This window comes from Pecten maximus, chromosome 17 (genome assembly GCF_902652985.1).
Source record: "Pecten maximus chromosome 17, xPecMax1.1, whole genome shotgun sequence".
Lineage (NCBI taxonomy): Eukaryota > Metazoa > Mollusca > Bivalvia > Pectinida > Pectinidae > Pecten > Pecten maximus.
The window spans coordinates 13,757,215-13,775,044 of record NC_047031.1 but is presented as its reverse complement, the minus strand read 5'-3'; the positions used below and the strand labels follow the sequence as shown (position 1 = coordinate 13,775,044).

General features: G+C 34.2%; 1 protein-coding gene across 1 annotated transcript; it reads left to right on the top strand.

The window, feature by feature from the left end:
* The first annotated feature begins 809 nt into the window (after positions 1-809).
* On the top strand, positions 810-14,239 carry LOC117315703. The gene is made up of 6 exons (XM_033870027.1): positions 810-1,268; positions 2,554-2,639; positions 9,421-9,841; positions 10,770-11,832; positions 12,077-12,387; positions 12,764-14,239. Exons 1-6 carry the CDS (start codon positions 848-850, stop codon positions 13,174-13,176), a joined length of 2,715 nt encoding a protein of 904 aa, XP_033725918.1. The 5' UTR covers positions 810-847; the 3' UTR covers positions 13,177-14,239.
* Positions 14,240-17,830: the final 3,591 nt, after the last annotated feature.

The window sequence follows — 17,830 nt, the reverse complement described above, 5'->3', positions numbered from 1 at the left end:
CCGGAATTACACACGTTTTTACCAGGGTTTACACACATATCTTACCCGGAATTACACACGTTTTTACCAGGGTTTACACACATATCTTACCCGGAATTACACACGTTTTTACCAGGGTTTACACACATGTCTTATCAGGAATTACACACGCGTGTATTAGCAGTGTTGATGAAGATTGCTAAACCTTGTCAATAGGGTATACATCAATGGTTTTCTCAGTTTGATTCCTCGTTCGATGATTCGTAATAGATATGATCGTGGTATTGTCCCATGGCCGAGATACATATTTTTGTATACTACAATTTCTTCAAGCTGATGATAGGACTTAATACAAATAAAAGATAAATGAACTCAATATTAAACACAAACCGAGCGAAGTGATGAGGGTATAAACGTATTAAACGTATTGATTTTGAATATTACAAGACGTATCGCTTTACAAGTTGAATATCACTTTACAAGTTGAATATCACTTTACAAGTTGAATATCACTGTTAAAGTTGAATATCACTATACAAGTTGAATATCACACATGTTGTAAATAATCACCAAATATATCAAATGTATATCAGTAAACTGTAATAAATAGGTTCATTAAGAACACGTATCTAATTAAAGCGGTTTAAAATCTCGTATGTGGATTTTATTAAAAATATGCCATTGACCAGTATCTCTTTTAATCATCATTATCACAGCTGGACGTCTCAACGCTAACAACGATTCTAAATAGCTCCGATCATTAATGTGTAACATGAATATCGCGTATTAGAAAAAATGTATTTTATTTTATTTGTTTATTTTTATTTATTTATTTTTGTTTCATAAAATTTCAGAAAATTAACACGTAATGGCATCTAAAGATGTGTACAAAGTAGGCGACCTGTTTCAATCGGCCACATACGGGGACTTGGACACACTAACTAAAGCAATAGAGAGCGGTGTCTCCGTGGAATCTGTAACCGTTGGTGGGTCATCCGTCCTCCATTTTGCTGCCTATGGAGGTCAGACTAAAATTATCTCTCATCTTCTGACGAAATATCCCGAATGTATACCCAAAGGTCACGACCTTGACATGCAGGGGTACAATGCGTTACACAATTGTTGCGCATTTTCTGGGAGCATTCGTGTGTTTCAACAGCTCGTGCGGGCTGGGTTTGACAAAACGGCGAAAACGTCAGAGGGTCTAACAGCGCTGGAGTTGGCAGAGGAGTGCGAGAAAAATGATTTAGTTGAGTACATCCGGGCATCAGAAAATGATGATTTTATTGGTACGTATCACCATATCAGAATTATACATACAATATAAATGTATATATATTCTTTGACGAGCAAACAGTACATTAAAAATTGTTACTATAAATAAATGTAAGTGCATTTTTGCCTGTGATATTTTTAGAGGATGTGGAATGGTTTCCTGTTTAATATAACATATATTTTAGGAGTATGACAGAATATCAATATACTGCTCATCGCTGCAGTGAAAATATTAGTTTTATTACAACAAGTGTAGTTTGAAACATTTCAATATTTCACTGACAAAAATGCAATTAAGGTATTTATCAAACTGATCAAACCTATTTTTTCACTGCAGCGATGAGCAGTGAAAGTATAAGATTTTGCAGTGAAAATATGTATTTCCCTCTCATATACACCGTCTGAACGCGGGGGTAATTAGAAACGATTCATTTAAAATATCTGAACCAAATTAGAATAAACTTATATTTGGTTAAACAATGTCTTATTTTCGAATACAGTACATTGAGATAGATTACTATGATAGAGAGAAAGATATCAGGGATCGGACTATAGGAGTTGGTTCTTAATGTATATCAAGTCATCTCCAAACAATGGAACTATTGTAGTTTACTACAAAAGGATTGAATAACAGCAACGAGTATATTGATATAAATCGTTAAACAAACCTTCGCTCACTTCAGAAAATCCGCTTCCCGCTTCAACCTAAATAAACAAACACTTGTTTACGCTATGAACGATGGCGATTTGGTCATGACTTATATGTCAACCAAAAAATAGGGTAGGAAGGTCAGAAATACATTTTATTTGACGTTTTTTGTACGTCTCTTAAATCTTAATAATTAAACACTGGAATATGATGTTATATATGCATTATATAACATATAAATGTGCATTTATATTTACATTAAGACCGCTTTCTCCTATGATTATCTTACACGATCTAGTTAACTACACACGTTTTAATCGCATGTGTGTCGTTTTGTAGAAGTAAAACGTCTAGTGGATTATTTTACTCGCATTATTCAAATCTCTCCAATAGGATCACGATTCCAGATTGGATTCATTTTTAGTCAATAAAAACAACAGGATCGGGGGATTAAAATAGGGAGGGTCAGATAACCGGGGGAAAATATCTTTATGCATAACAAATACAATCGTACCATGCAATTAAATGTCGAAAAAAAAATACCAAGCCCATTCTCATTTTTCTCCGTCTTTGAAAATCTTATTAATGTTGAACAACAGGCGATTACTATAAAGATATTTGTACTTAATAAATTTTTTATTTATTTCAAGGTCAAGCTGGGGTCGCAGTAGAAGAAGAGCAATACGACACCGGGCTATCTCTTTCATTTGGTGAGGTCGATGATGTAGATGACGAGGTTAGTCCCATGTTGACACATTTTTACGGACGAAACTTCATTGCTGTATTCGGATAGTATCAAAAAGAGCAAAATATGTTCACCCACTTAGAGGGAAAATAATATCTATATTATCTCAACGGTCGAACAGGATTTCACTAGTGTAGTGTAGTGAAGATTATGAGTATTACTTATGACTTTCACGTCAGTTTTGAAAGAATCTACATTTTCGAAAAGAGTAATTTTGATCTGTTGAAAACAATGCTATTTTTTTTTAATATGAGAAGCTACATCCTTTACGTGATATCCATTCATCAAAACTTTGAGTTAATTTGTCTTCTTTTTGCCTTAAAATCGGAAAACCATATATATCCCGAAAAAATAATGTCGTAAATCAGTCCCGTAAGTTAATTTACTCAAGCAATTGTTATTTTTATTGTTTTCCTGCTGGTGCTAGATTTATTTCTATGCCCTTGATGTTACTCCAGAAGTATGTGTACTTCTGTGAGAAGGAGCCAGTAGGCTGTCTGTTATTTAGCATCTTTCATATAACTGTCACCTTAACACATTTAATGAATACAAAATCTTAATAGATACAAAAGCTTACTTCAATTTCCATTTGAAAGGAGATTCTCAAACTAAAGTAACATTTTCATGATTTGTTATGGGAAGCATGAATCAAAAACAAAAGTATGATTAATCGATAAAGTTTTCCACAATAAAATGCTGGGAAACATTTAATATGTGGATTTTGTTTACATTTGTCGAAATATTGTTACAGTATTTTCTATTTAGCTACATTTGTATCATCGTGCTATCATCCTACTATTGCCGTATTGTCGTATTATTATCGTAATATTATCGTACTATTATCGTACTATTATCGTACTATTATCGCACTATTATCGTACTATTATCGTACTATTACCTACCATTATCGTACTTTTATTGTACTATTATCGTAATATTATCGTACTATTATCGCTTTATCGTACTATTATCGTACTATTATCGTTCTATTATTGTACTATTACATGTATCGTACTATTACCTACTATTATCGTACTATTATCGAAGTATTATAGTACTATTATCGTACTATTATTGTACTATTACCTACTATTGTCGCTTTATCGTACTATTATCGTACTATTATCTTACTATTATCGTACTATTATTGTACTATTACATGTATCGTACTATTACCTACTATTATCATACTATTATCGTACTATTACCTACTATTATCGTAGTATTATAGTACTATTATTGTATTATTGTACTATTATCGTACTATTATCGTACTATTATCGTACTATTACCTACTATTATCGTAGTATTATAGTACTATTATTGTATTATTGTACTATTATCGTACTATTATCGTACTATTATCGTACTATTATCGTACTATTACCTACTATTATTGTACTATTATTGTACTATTATCGTACTATTATCGTAGTATTATTGTACTATTATCGTACTATTACCGACTATTATCTTACTATTATCGTACTATTATTGTACTATTATCGTACTATTATCGTACTATTATCGTACTATTATCGTTCTATCGTACTATTATGGTACTATTATCGTACTATTATCGTACTATTATCGTTCTATCGTACTATTATCGTACTATTATCGTACTATTATCATACTATTATCGTTCTATTATCGTAATATTATCGTACTATTATCGTACTATTATCTTACTATTATCGAACTATTATCGTACTATTACCTACTATTATCGTACTATTATTGTACTATTACCTACTATTATCGTAGTATTACCAACTATTATCATACTATTATCGTACTATTATCGTACTATTATCGTTCTATCGTACTATTATCGTACTATTATCGTTCTATTATCGTACTGTTTTTCGTACTATTATCGTTCTATTATTGTACTATTATCGTACTATTATCATACTATTATCGTACTATTATCATACTATTATCGTACTATTATCGTACTATTACCTACTATTATCGTACTATTATTGTACTATTACCTACTATTATCGTAGTATTACCTACTATTATCATACTATTATTGTACTATTATCGTACTAATATCGTACTATTATCGTAGTATTATTGTACTATTATCGTACTATTACCGACTATTATCTTACTATTATCGTACTATTATCTTACTATTATCGTACTTTTATCGTACTATTATCGTACTATTATCGTTATATTATCGTATTATTATCGTACTAATATTGTACTATTATCGTACTATTACCTACTATTATCGTACTATTATTGTACTATTACCTACTATTATCGTAGTATTACCTACTATTATCATACTATTATTGTACTATTATCGTACTATTATCGTACTATTATCGTACTATTTTTCGTACTATTATCGTTCTATTATTGTACTATTTTTCGTACTATTATCGTTCTATTATTGTACTATTTTTGTACTATTATCATACTATTATCATACTATTATAGTATTACTATCGTACTATAATTGTACTATTATCGTAATATTATCATACTATTATTAGCTCACCTGGTCCGAAGGACCAAGGTGAGCTTATGCCATACCGTTGCGTCCGTCGTCCGTCCGTCCGTCCGTCCGTCCGTCGTCTGTCGTCCGGCCGGCCGTCCATCCGTCAACAATTGACTTCTTCTTCATAACCACTGATCAGAATTTGACGAAATTTTGTCAGAAGCATCCCTATGGGGTGTGGACTCAAAATTGTACAAATGGTGGGGCTGACCCCCCAGGGGCCTGAGGGGCGGGGCCAAAATGGGTCAATATACCTATATTTATATTAACAACTTCTTCTTTGAAACCAAGCAATGGATATCACTCATATTTGCCTGGTAGCATCACTATGGGGTGGGAATTCAAAATTGTACATACGATGGGGCTGAACCCCTGGGGGCCTGAGGGGCAGAGCCAGATGTGGTCAATTGGGCTATATTGATATAAACGACTACTTCTCTGAAACTGAGCAATGTATATTGCTTATATTTGCCTGGTACCATCACTATTGAGTGGGGATTCACAATTGTACAAATGACTGGTCTGACCCCCAGGGGCCTGAGGGGTGGGGCCAAATGTGCTCAATTGGTCTATATTGATATAAACGACTTCTTCTCTGAAACCGAGCAATGGATATGCTCATATTTGCCGGGTAGCATCACTATGGGGTGGGGATTCAAAATTGAACAAATGGTGAGGCTGACCCCACATGGGCCTGAGGGGCGGGGCCAAGAGGGGTCAATTTGGCTAAATTGATGTGAACAGCTTCTCCTCTGAAATTAAGCAATAGATATTGCTCGTATTTGACTGTGAGCATCCATTAGGGGTCAGGGTTCAAAATTGTACAAATGGTGGGGCCGACCTCCCTGGGTGCTGAGGGCCGGGGTCAAAAGGGGTCAATTTGGCTAAATTGATATGAACAATTTCTCCTCTGAAACCAAGCAATATATATTGCTCATATTTGACTGTGAGCATCCCTTTGGGGCCAGGATTCAATATTGTACAAATGGTGAGGCCGACCTACCTGGGGCTTGAGGGGCGGGGCCAAAAGGGGTCAATTTTGGCTAAATTGATATAAACAACTTCTTCTCTGAAACTAAGCTATGGATATCGCTCATATTTGCCTGGTACAACCCCCGGGGTAGGGATTCAAAACTGTATAAATGACAGAGCTGACCCCCGGGGAGCTAAGAGGCGGGGCCAAAAGGGGTCATTTTGGCAGAATTTATATAAACAACTTCTTCTCTGAAACTAAGCAATGGATATCACTTACATTTGTATGGTAGCATGGTCATAGGGTTGGGATTCAAAATTGTACAAATCTTGGGGTTGACCCCCCGAGGGGGCTTAGGGGTGGGGCCAAAAAGGGTCAATTTGGCTAAATTGATATGAACAACTTCTTCTATGAAATAGCTCATATTGGACTGGTAGCATCCTTTTGGGTAGGGATTCAAAATTTTATAACGGAAGGAACTGACCCCGGGGTGCAGAGGGCGGGGTCAAAAGGGGTCAATTGGTTTAAACAACTTCTTTTCTAAAACTAAGCAATGGATATCGCTCACATTTGTGTGGTAGCATCCGGAGTTGCACCAAAAGTCAACTTCATTTCATGGATTAATGCATTTTTTGGCATAAAAACCTCACGTACCCATATAAAATGCCTATGATATATTGACATGGCAATACCAATATACTTAATCATCATTCTTGTGTCATATCTCATGAAATCCAGGTTAGCGATACAGGCCCTCTTGGCCTCTTGTCATAATATTATCGTTCTATTATCGTACTATTATCGTACTATTATCATGTTATTATCGTACTATTATCGTACTATTATTGTACTAATATCATAATATTATCGTTCTATTATCGTACTATTATCGTACTATTATGTTATTATCGTACTATTATCGTACTATTATCGTACTAATATCGTACTATTATCGTACTAATATCGTACTATTATCATACTATTTTCATAGTATTATCGTACTATTATCGTACTATTATTGTACTATTATCATACTATTATCGTAATATTATTGTACTATTATCGTACTATTATCGTACTATTGTCGTACTATAATCGTACTATTATCGTACTATTATCCTACTATTATCCTACTATTATCCTACTATTATCCTACCATTGTCTGACTTATATCGTACTTCATAAAACTATTATCGTACTATTGTCGTACTATAATCGTACTATTATCGTACTATTATCTTACTATTATCGTACTTTTATCGTACTATTACCGTACTATTATCGTACTATTATCATACTATTATCTTACTATTATCGTACTATTATCGTACTAATATTGTATTATTGTACTATTATCATATTATTATCGATCTAATGTCGTTCTATCATCGTACTATTATCATGTTATTATCGTACTATTATCGTACTATTATTGTACTATTATCGTACTATTATCGTACTATTATCATTCTATTATCGTACTATTATCATACTATTATCGTAATATTATCGTACTATTATCGTAATAATATCGTACTATTATCTAAGTAGTATCGTACTTCTATCATACTATTATCGTACTTCTATCATACTATTATCGTACTTCTATCATACTATTATCGTACTTCTATCATACTATTATCGTACTATTATCGTACTATTATCGTACTATTATCGTATAATCGTACTATTATCGTACTATTATCGTACTATTATCGTAGTATTATCGTAGTATTATCATACTATTATCATACTATTATCGTATTATTATCGTGTTATTATCGTACTATTATCGTACTATTTTAATACTTTTATCGTACTATTATCGTACAATTATCGTACTATTATCGTACTATTATTGTATTGTCGTACTATTATCGTAGTATTATCGTAGTATTATCGTACTATTATCATACTATTATCATACTATTATCGTATTATTATCGTGTTATTATCGTACTATTATCGTACTATTATAATACTTTTATCGTACTATTATCGTACAATTATCGTACTATTATCGTACTATTATTGTATTGTCGTACTATTATCGTACTATTATCGTACTATTATTGTACTATTATCATACTAATATCGTACTATTATCGTACTATTATCGTACTATTGTCGTACTATTATTGTACTATTATCATACTATTATCGTACTATTATCGGACTATTATCGTATCATTATCGTTCTATTTTCCTACTATTATCTGACTGATATCGTACTTCATAAAACTATTATCGTACTATTGTCGTACTATAATCGTTCTATTACCGTACTATTATTATACTATTATCTTACTATTATCGTACTATTATCGTACTATTATCATACTATTATCTTACTATTATCGTACTAATATTGTATTATTGTACTATTATCATATTATTATCGATCTAATGTCGTTCTACCATCGTAATATTATCGTAGTATTATCGTACTATTATCGTACTATTATCGTAATATTATCGTACTATTATCGTAATATTATCGTACTATTATCTAAGTAGTATCGTACTTCATCATACTATTATCGTACTTCTATCATACTATTATCGTACTTCTATCATACTATTATCGTACTATTATCGCACTATTATCATACTATTATCGTACTATTATCGTACTATTATCGTACTATTTTTCGTACTATTATCGTTCTATTATCGTAATATTATCGTGCTATTATCGTACTATTATCGTACTATTATCATACTTTTATCGTACTATTATTGTATTGTCGTACTATTATCGTACTATTATCGTACTATTATCATACTATTATCGTGCTATTATCGTACAATTATCGTACTATTATCGTACTATTATCGTACTATTATCATACTATTATCGTACTATTATCGTACTATTATCATACTATTATCGTTCTATTATCATTCTCTTTGATTGTATTATTATCGTACTATTATCGTACTATTATTGTATTATCGTACTATTATCGTACTATTATTTTACTATTATCGTACTATTATCATACTATTATCATACTATTATCGTACTATTATTGTACTAATATCGTACTATTATCGTATTATCGTACTAATATCGGATTATCGTACTATTATCGTACTGTTATCATACTATTATCGTACTATTATCATACTATTATCGTACTATTATCGTACTATTATCGTACTATAATTGTACTATTATCGTAATATTATCATAGTATTATCGTACTATTATCATGTTATTGCACTACTGTCGTAACTTTTTACGGACACAAACTGTGACATTATGATATTTTCAGGGAAAGAGAAAGTATACCATAGTAGATTTACTGTCTAGTGCCGAGAAAGGAGACGTGGAGGAACTAGACACCATAGTCAGACATGGTATTCCTGTAGATTCTACCACCACGAGTGGCTCGTCCGTATTGCACTTTGCCGCACGTAACGGACAATCTGAAATGATACGTCATCTTATAGAGAAGTATCCCGCGTGCCATGTCAAAGGTCAGTTTCTCGACCCGGCAGGATATAATGCGCTACACCATGCCGCTCGATCGGGTAAGATTGAGATGTTTGATAAGTTACTTGAGACTGGGGTCGACCTGAGGGCAAGAACAGCAGACGGAAGGAGCGTCCTCGACTTGGCAGGAGAGGCCAAACAGACAGACATGGTCCGCCATCTTGCGAGAAATGACCAACTTGATTCTTCATACATACAAGGTAAATTATCATCATTGTTAGCATATCTTCCCATTTATTGTACTTAACTAGAACTCATATCTACCTCTTATTGTACTGAACTAGAACTCATATCTACCCCTTATTATACTTAACAATAACTTATATGTATCTCATATTTTGTAATAATTTTGAATAATGTAGTTTTATCAAAGATCCATAAATAGGGTCTTAAAATATCAATGGCTGGAACAGGCTCGGGAGTTTACATCGCTGTAAGCATAAATTCGTATTAAGCGTGTGTCCCTTAAGCAAGTTGTATTTAAAGCATGCTTACATCGTATGCTATTTAAGTCAGACACGAGGTATATATAAAGGATCTTACACGAGTGGCTATGTCATTTAACATTCACGAAACGAGTTCAACAATTCTATATGCCTCAAGCCTTAAGGCGAGTTTAATGAATTCCATATGGCATAGTCACGAGTGTAAGATTATGTTTATCACATAACTACTATTGATGAGAATATAAGCAAAACAAAGTTTTCCTTTCTTAATAAGACAAACGAAATCCAGCTCGGATGGGACGTTTCCATCTACCGAGACAATCATACGACGTCACATATTTAATATGACATAATAGTGTTATGACGCATGTGTCTATACTAGTGTCTTACGATGTTTCTGACATGGCCGCGTGACATGGCAGAATGGGATAGTTATGTGATAAAACGTACTATGGAATGTAAATAAACATGTTTAACAGTGTTATACAAGGATTATATGCAGTGTAGCAAAATATATCCATGTTCAGCATTTTATATACCTTGCAAAGGTAACGATGACTAAAATTGGAAACATTTTATTCAACAGCTCCATGTGCTGACGTCATTACACGACACTTGTATCCGTACATATATAAAACAACGTGCCTATTGCAATGTCTAATGTTGTTTTATATTGTTTAAGTTTCTATGATGGAGTCTGGATACTTTAGTGAGCCCGGAAGTTCTGTACCTGCTGACAAACCTCATGACAGCTCTCCGTCGGAATCTGGGATGAGTGATGCGGCCGACAAATATACACCTGAAGGCGACGAGACGCCACATAGTAGAGACTTAACGCTCACACACACACAGGAAGATTCTTACGACGTAGTCCATCAAAAGACACCGGAAGTCATTCACAGGAACTGGATCGGTCTGCATCGATCTGCAGCAGAGGGGAAGTCTTATGATGTGCTGCGCATGATTGAAAATGGAGCAAACACAATGAAGAAAATAAATAGCGCATTCTTCCCCGACATTCATCTGAAACCAAAACAATTGCTTACTCCATTGGAGGTAGCTTTCTTTTCAGGAAAAGAAGAAATGACGTCACTTCTGATCCGATATACTGATGACGACATTGTTAGGCGGTGTCTTTCAATGTGTGAAAATGGGCACGTAACTTTAAAGCCATATATCGTCAAGGGGATGCTTGAAAAGCAATATAAAGATAAATTCATCGAGGTCGTGTTTGGAGAATACAAGCCAAAGAAACAGAAAATGTTTGTAATATACACGGACGTCATCGCACATGGCAGTGAAACAAACAAGGCCGGTTACCCGGTACAGTTCCGAAATCCATCTGTCTCCAGCGACGAGAGTCGAAAAGCGTTATATCACTGCCAACAGAACAACTACATCTTGTCAGAAGATGACAGAATATTAGTAGCCAGAGCGATCAAACAACACAGCGACAAACTCTGGAAAAATCATTCAAATTTGCGAGGCATTTTGTCATCGCCGGTAAAATCCGTCGGAGGCTCATTCAAGAAACAAACATGTTTGGTTATTTTATGCCACTTCAAGGGGTTCGTTCCCGACAAGGAGCCGGCATTTCCGCCGGAACTAAAGGTCGGGAATGACACACTTCCTGTAGATGTTAGAGAGGGACATGTTGTCCTACATCACGTACAGAGTCCTAACGCTCTACATCAACCCCTCAGTTTTGGATGCAACATCGGAACTGCGGACGACCCAACGTTGAGGCGAGTATTGGTTATATATTTGCTGGCCACAATGGCTTCCAGTATAAATGAGATTCTCGAGAACATGTTATAACATCCGACTCATAATTTGTCCTTTACTGTTTTTTTGTTGTTTTTATTTTTGTTGTTGATGTTGTTGATGTAGGTGGTGGTGGTATGTCTTTCAAAGGCATATTCCGATCTATTGTTTTCTACACATAGATACAATGTAACTCATTTCTACATATGTATATGTATTCAACAGGTTCGGAAGCATTGGTCCGTTTGTAGAACTGCAAGATGGCAAGATTGGTTTCATCACGTGTGCACACGTCGTTAATGGCCCCGTGACTTATGTTGAGGACAGTGTACCTGATATACCTGTCCTGCAACCGAGCACTGGGAACACAGGGTATCCGGAGGATGACCGGATATGTGGTGAAGTAGTTTATCTGAAGTACAGCCTGAATGAAGCTACGTCCATAGATATCGCTATTGTTGAGATCACGGTTCCAGCGAGGGCGCCACTGTCACCGGGGTTTGCTGCATTTAGTCAGGGACAACTCTCTGAACAAGGTTCTATATTATTCATGTTTTCTTAAATCTTTCATTTAATTATTTTCTGTGGCATTCATATAGTATTTTCAAAATAGGTTTTGATTATTTTGCAGCCATTTCAATTGTAATTGATACTTGTAAAAATTCATTACAGATTTTTTTATTTGAACTGTACCCTTTTTAGCGTTGGAGCCGATAACTGAAAGTGACGATGTACAAGGGTTGTGAGCCTCGTACTCGAGTATGTTCGTTTTATCAATCAGCCGTCGTACCGTACGATATAAAAAATCAAAACATTACTTCTTTCCATCCGTAGCAATAATTATTCAATCGACTCTCAATTATTTTAGTAAAATACATAACCTTCATTGTCTCTGAATTCATTTTGTTTCAGGAATTCCAGAGAACCAACCAATATTCGACCATGGCGAATATGGTGAACCTATTGTAGGGGAAAAGATTATCAAGTTCGGGAGTGCATCCGGTGTGACCTATGGCACTTACCGAGGCATCGAAACCGCAGAATTCAATTCCAGGATATACGGAAGAGTTTCAGAGACAGAGCGTTGGAGAGGAATTTACTATATAGAGAATCGACAGTGCTCGGAGGATGATTGTCATCTACCGCCATTTTCGACTCATGGTGATTCGGGCGCAGGAGTGTTCCAGATAAGGGACAACTCTCTCATCTGTGTCGGGATCTTGGTGGGAGCAGACGAAGCCACTGGATCCGGAATTGTGATCCCGATCAAACCAGTGTTAGAAACATCTGGGTGCAATTTAAAGGTATTCCGACCGCGAACATAACTCTGATTTCAAAATTTCAATAAGGATGCAAAAAATGGAAATTTATCCTGATACAAGTAATATTATCATTTAATGCAAGAAAATGTTCCAGTGTGCAGCTAAATGGGAAAATAGACCCAATCGTAATGTTATGTATATATTTAAATAAGATTTAGGATTTTGTATAATTCACCTCGAGGTATGGACTAATTTTATTGTACAAGGAGAGACAGGGCGAATTATTTTGTATCAAATATAACCACGTATCATCTGTGAATAGCCGCGTTATAAACGTGTACTTGGAGGCGTGGTCGATCTCTAAGGAGCTGTTAACCTCGTTGTTTGAATTCTACATGTATATATGCCTATTGTATAGTTAATTAGATACATATTGTATATACGATTAATAAGGAGCATATTGTATAAATAATAAATTAGGGGCTTATTGTGTATAATATAGATAAGGTGCTTAATGTATATACAATTGTATAATATATTAGGGGCTTATTGTGTATATATTGTAGTGATGAATGGCATATATAGCAATTATATGTCCTTTTATATACATAGTAATTTAGTGGCGCATTCTGTTTGAAGTAATACTATATAGTATTTCATATATATACTTATTAAATAGTTTACCAAAATAGCAAAGAAATAAACATACATATATAATTTTTTTAAAAAGGAAAAAACACACCATCATGTACAGATTTATATTTTGTTGTATCACACCATCATTTTACACATACGCATTCATCACACCCATACATATCGCACGCATGGGGGCGTCCTTAAATGACCTTAGCTGTTAATAGGACGTTAAACAAATAAAACCAAACCAAATCACACCATCATTTACCTGCCAATCGTATTTGACTATTATAATCATTTAATTAACTCAAATATTTTACACAAATAATGTAATGCTTCTTTTTTATACAAGCCAGTCCTCGATTCAAACAGACACGGAAAAGCAGTAAGAATATATCAATATTGCCAGACCAGAACACAGGGAACGAAACAAGACTGTGTTACAGATATATGAAAGTATTCCTTTGTTAAACCCCTGAACCAGGATGTGTAAAAACCAATGATTAGCTAAGACATTTTTTTGATATGTAAATATTTCATGCATTTATGTCTAACTTTGCATTTCAAAGAAGATATATATTGAAGTAGTTAGGTCGGTACCAGAGTGTCAATTGAAGAAAAAACATCATATACCTTTCAGAAATAAATTGTGATTTATTGTAAAAATTCGAGAAAATTTTGTGAATGCTGTGTTAACGTAAACAATTCACCTGCAATATGTGACATCGTGGCTTTGTCAATAATGCCTGCAGAAATTATTGTTGTTTCTTGTTGATTTTTATTTTTGTTTTGATTTGTTGTTCTTAAACTTTTCATTTTCCAACAAAAACATGTGTTTTGTTTTACTTACTAAAAGAAGGATGGCGGACCAAGTAAGAACGTCAGATTTTTATTTAAAACTTGATACCGAATGAAATCTGATGTATCACAACATTTATCAAGACATGCATGTGGATAGCACCGTTAATCACAAAATGTCATCTACACGAGGACAACGTGGAGGACTTCATGCTGGCTGATAACATCTTTGCTGTTAACGTCGTTGTCTACCTCGTTTCTCCCTTTGTTTGTCTTGTTTTGATTTTGTTAACGTCCCCACAACAGTCAGGATCTTGTGAGAATGGATGTAAACAAATCCCTTTTCTTGTTTTTGTTCACGTCCTTGCAACAGCCAGGGTCCTACGAGGACGGGTGTCGGGTAGAGTCCAAGATTAAGTAAACAAAGCACAGAAGGAAATCTATGAAATGTAACAATGGCAGCAGAATATATATTTTTGTTTGCACAGAACACAAAGAATATGCGTTATATATATATTAGCTATACCGACTACCTATAAAGAATTCGTTTTATGTCTAGATACATATCTCATTTTAGTCTCGTCTAGAGAAAATAGTAAATCATATTTCGCGCGTTTGAATGAAATGAATTAGCACGAAATTACTTTCTCCCACGGGTATTCCGCTGGGTGGTGTGACACACGGGGTTGTACCCGTGTACACCGCAGAGTATCAGTTCAGGCAGCGCGCTGGGCGACGACAGAAGGAAAAAGAAAAAAAAATGTTTTTCTTTTTGGGGCTTATAAAATGTGTTTGTATAGTATATGGGCATTTTGTCACTATGGCGCAAAAATAGTTGTATGGGTTATGGGGAATATTGATGTAATACATGTATTTACAATAAATTAGAAAATACTGATCAGTGTTTAATGAAATATAGAAGGAAGTTTATGTGTATTAAATATTATTAGAGTGTATGAAGAAAATTATGATTGATGACATTTTATATATAAATGGCAATCGTGCAGTGCGTTTTGAATATGCTGTGATGTGTTAGTGTTCATTGCCACCTGGTGGGTGGCCTGGGGGAGAAATGTTTGACGGGTATCGCTGTTCACTGTATATACCTAGCCTACATACTGACGTTAATACAGACGCGAGGTACGTGTGTGCTGTCATAGGAGTGTTTGTGATATTACTTAATACACCTGTGCTGTTCGGGTGTCATTAGAGCGTAACGCCAGCGAAATATATGGATAAAATACACTACAACGGCAAGCACATTTATTATCATTGTAATAAACATTGTATATCCTAAACATATATTGGTCATGTGTAACACGAGCCTTTAAGCTCAACATGTTATTAGATATAAACACTAGTATTATTTAAATCTTCTTTAATTATTGTCTATAGTATCATTTCCTCTAACACAGGGATGGGCGTATTACATATTCCGGGATTGTTAATGAAGCCGAGATATAAAAATTAAAATCAAGAGAAATAACAATGTGATTTTTTGTTAACATCTCGACAGTACTAGACACATTCATTTACATGTCCGTATATGAACATGGCCTATGGGATTCTGTATAAACAGTAACATATCAACCCATTGATTAAATCCTAATTAAATTTCGATTTGTTTATTACCCAGAGGAAGTGTGAATCAATGCAAAAGCCTCAGGAAGTATGCTTTATATAATGATAAAATAACATATAATTCATATAAATTAAGTTTTGTTAGGGCAGTTTTTAAACTGGCATGGCAAAGTATAAAAATGAAATTTTCTATCCATTCCACTCATCATAGATAACTCATATTGAACGTTATAAACATTTAAAGGCTGTCAGCGTTGGGAATTCCCAACGCATTGGTATGTATGAAAAAGGCAGTAGACTATGACAGGCCCTTGTACTGTGAATCATTTTCTACCCCGTCCCAACGGCACGATGAATGACTTGGCTTTTTAATAGATTCGTCACGGGTAGATTTCGTGGCCTCTAAATATAGCTGCATATATGCATCTGAGAAAACCCTAGGTTTTACCAAGCTGATTTCCTTATCCGACGGCAGACTTCTAAGTGGAACTAGGATTTAAATAATAGTACATGTATGTACTACCTGAATTATACCCGGACATCACTCTCCTGGAAATTATCAAACTGTTACGCCGTTCAACTTAGATATTTCTTGTTTAATTAGCTAATGGTACACGCAGCAGTACACATGTACATTGGAGTGGAAATTTTTATTTGAATATGATATTTTGAACCCGGGTGTAACAAAAGATTTTGTCTTTGTGCCTTTATCAACGTTCTTTATATTAAGTGTCCGTGTGAGATGAAACAGGAATGTCGAACCTTTCACTAAATAATCGTAAATTGATGATGAATTTCATTATTTACTTGAATGTACAGCGTTAATAGCTCACAGGATTTTATTTATAGACAAATACTTTTGATCAAGACCAAATATTATAAGTTTAACGAACTGATTAATATAACTTATGTTAAAAAATTAATGAAAATGCGTATTTTTATTAGATTGATTAATAACATGAGCTGCCCTCCTTGATTAAAAAGAAAATGTTTTGTTGTGAAACAGTGCCGTGTGTCAACTACGAACACTACTTTTATTGTATATATTATATTGTAAATATGTTTTTTCTCTATACATCATGTCAGTATATGGAAAGAGAATAAAATGAATATAATTGAATATAATCGAATTGTAAACAGTAGAAGCAGAAACAGCTTTAACAAACAAACATGTACATGTATATGTGATAATTATTATATTCCAACGTATTAAAAATTTTACAACACGGTCATTACTGAAATGATATCTAAATTTATCCAGGATTCCAATAGAAAGCTCGTTACAAATGACAGCACTTTGTGGAAAGCTTCATTAGTTATAACCAAAAAACGTTGTTTAGAATCAGAATGTGATCGACAATGGAGAACGGCAGTCAATTACGGAATTTAATGTTTATAATAAGTTAGGTTGTCGATAGAATATACAAATATGTAAGTTAATATATATCCATGTCTTCAATCCGGATTCCGTTTAAAGTGTTTTCACGCTTCTTGACGGGGGTGGCATGCACGTATGAGTTATGTAAGTTAATATATATCCATGTCTTTCATCCGGTCTCCAGTTAAAGTGTTTTCACGCTTTTATTGGGGATGGTATGCACGTATGAGTTATGTAAGTTAATATATATCCATGTCTTTCATCCGGATTCCGTTTAAAGTGTTTTCGGGGGACCTCTTTTTTAAATTTTTTGGGGATGGGGCA

Excerpts from the sequence above, each read along its gene's own strand:
- LOC117315703 (XM_033870027.1), top strand. The coding sequence starts at position 848 with ATGGCATCTAAAGATGTGTACAAAGTAGGCGACCTGTTTCAATCGGCC. Across the intron at positions 2,640-9,420 it reads TCGATGATGTAGATGACGAG|GGAAAGAGAAAGTATACCAT; the intron begins GTTAGTCCCATG and ends TGATATTTTCAG. Across the intron at positions 11,833-12,076 it reads GCGGACGACCCAACGTTGAG|GTTCGGAAGCATTGGTCCGT; the intron begins GCGAGTATTGGT and ends TGTATTCAACAG.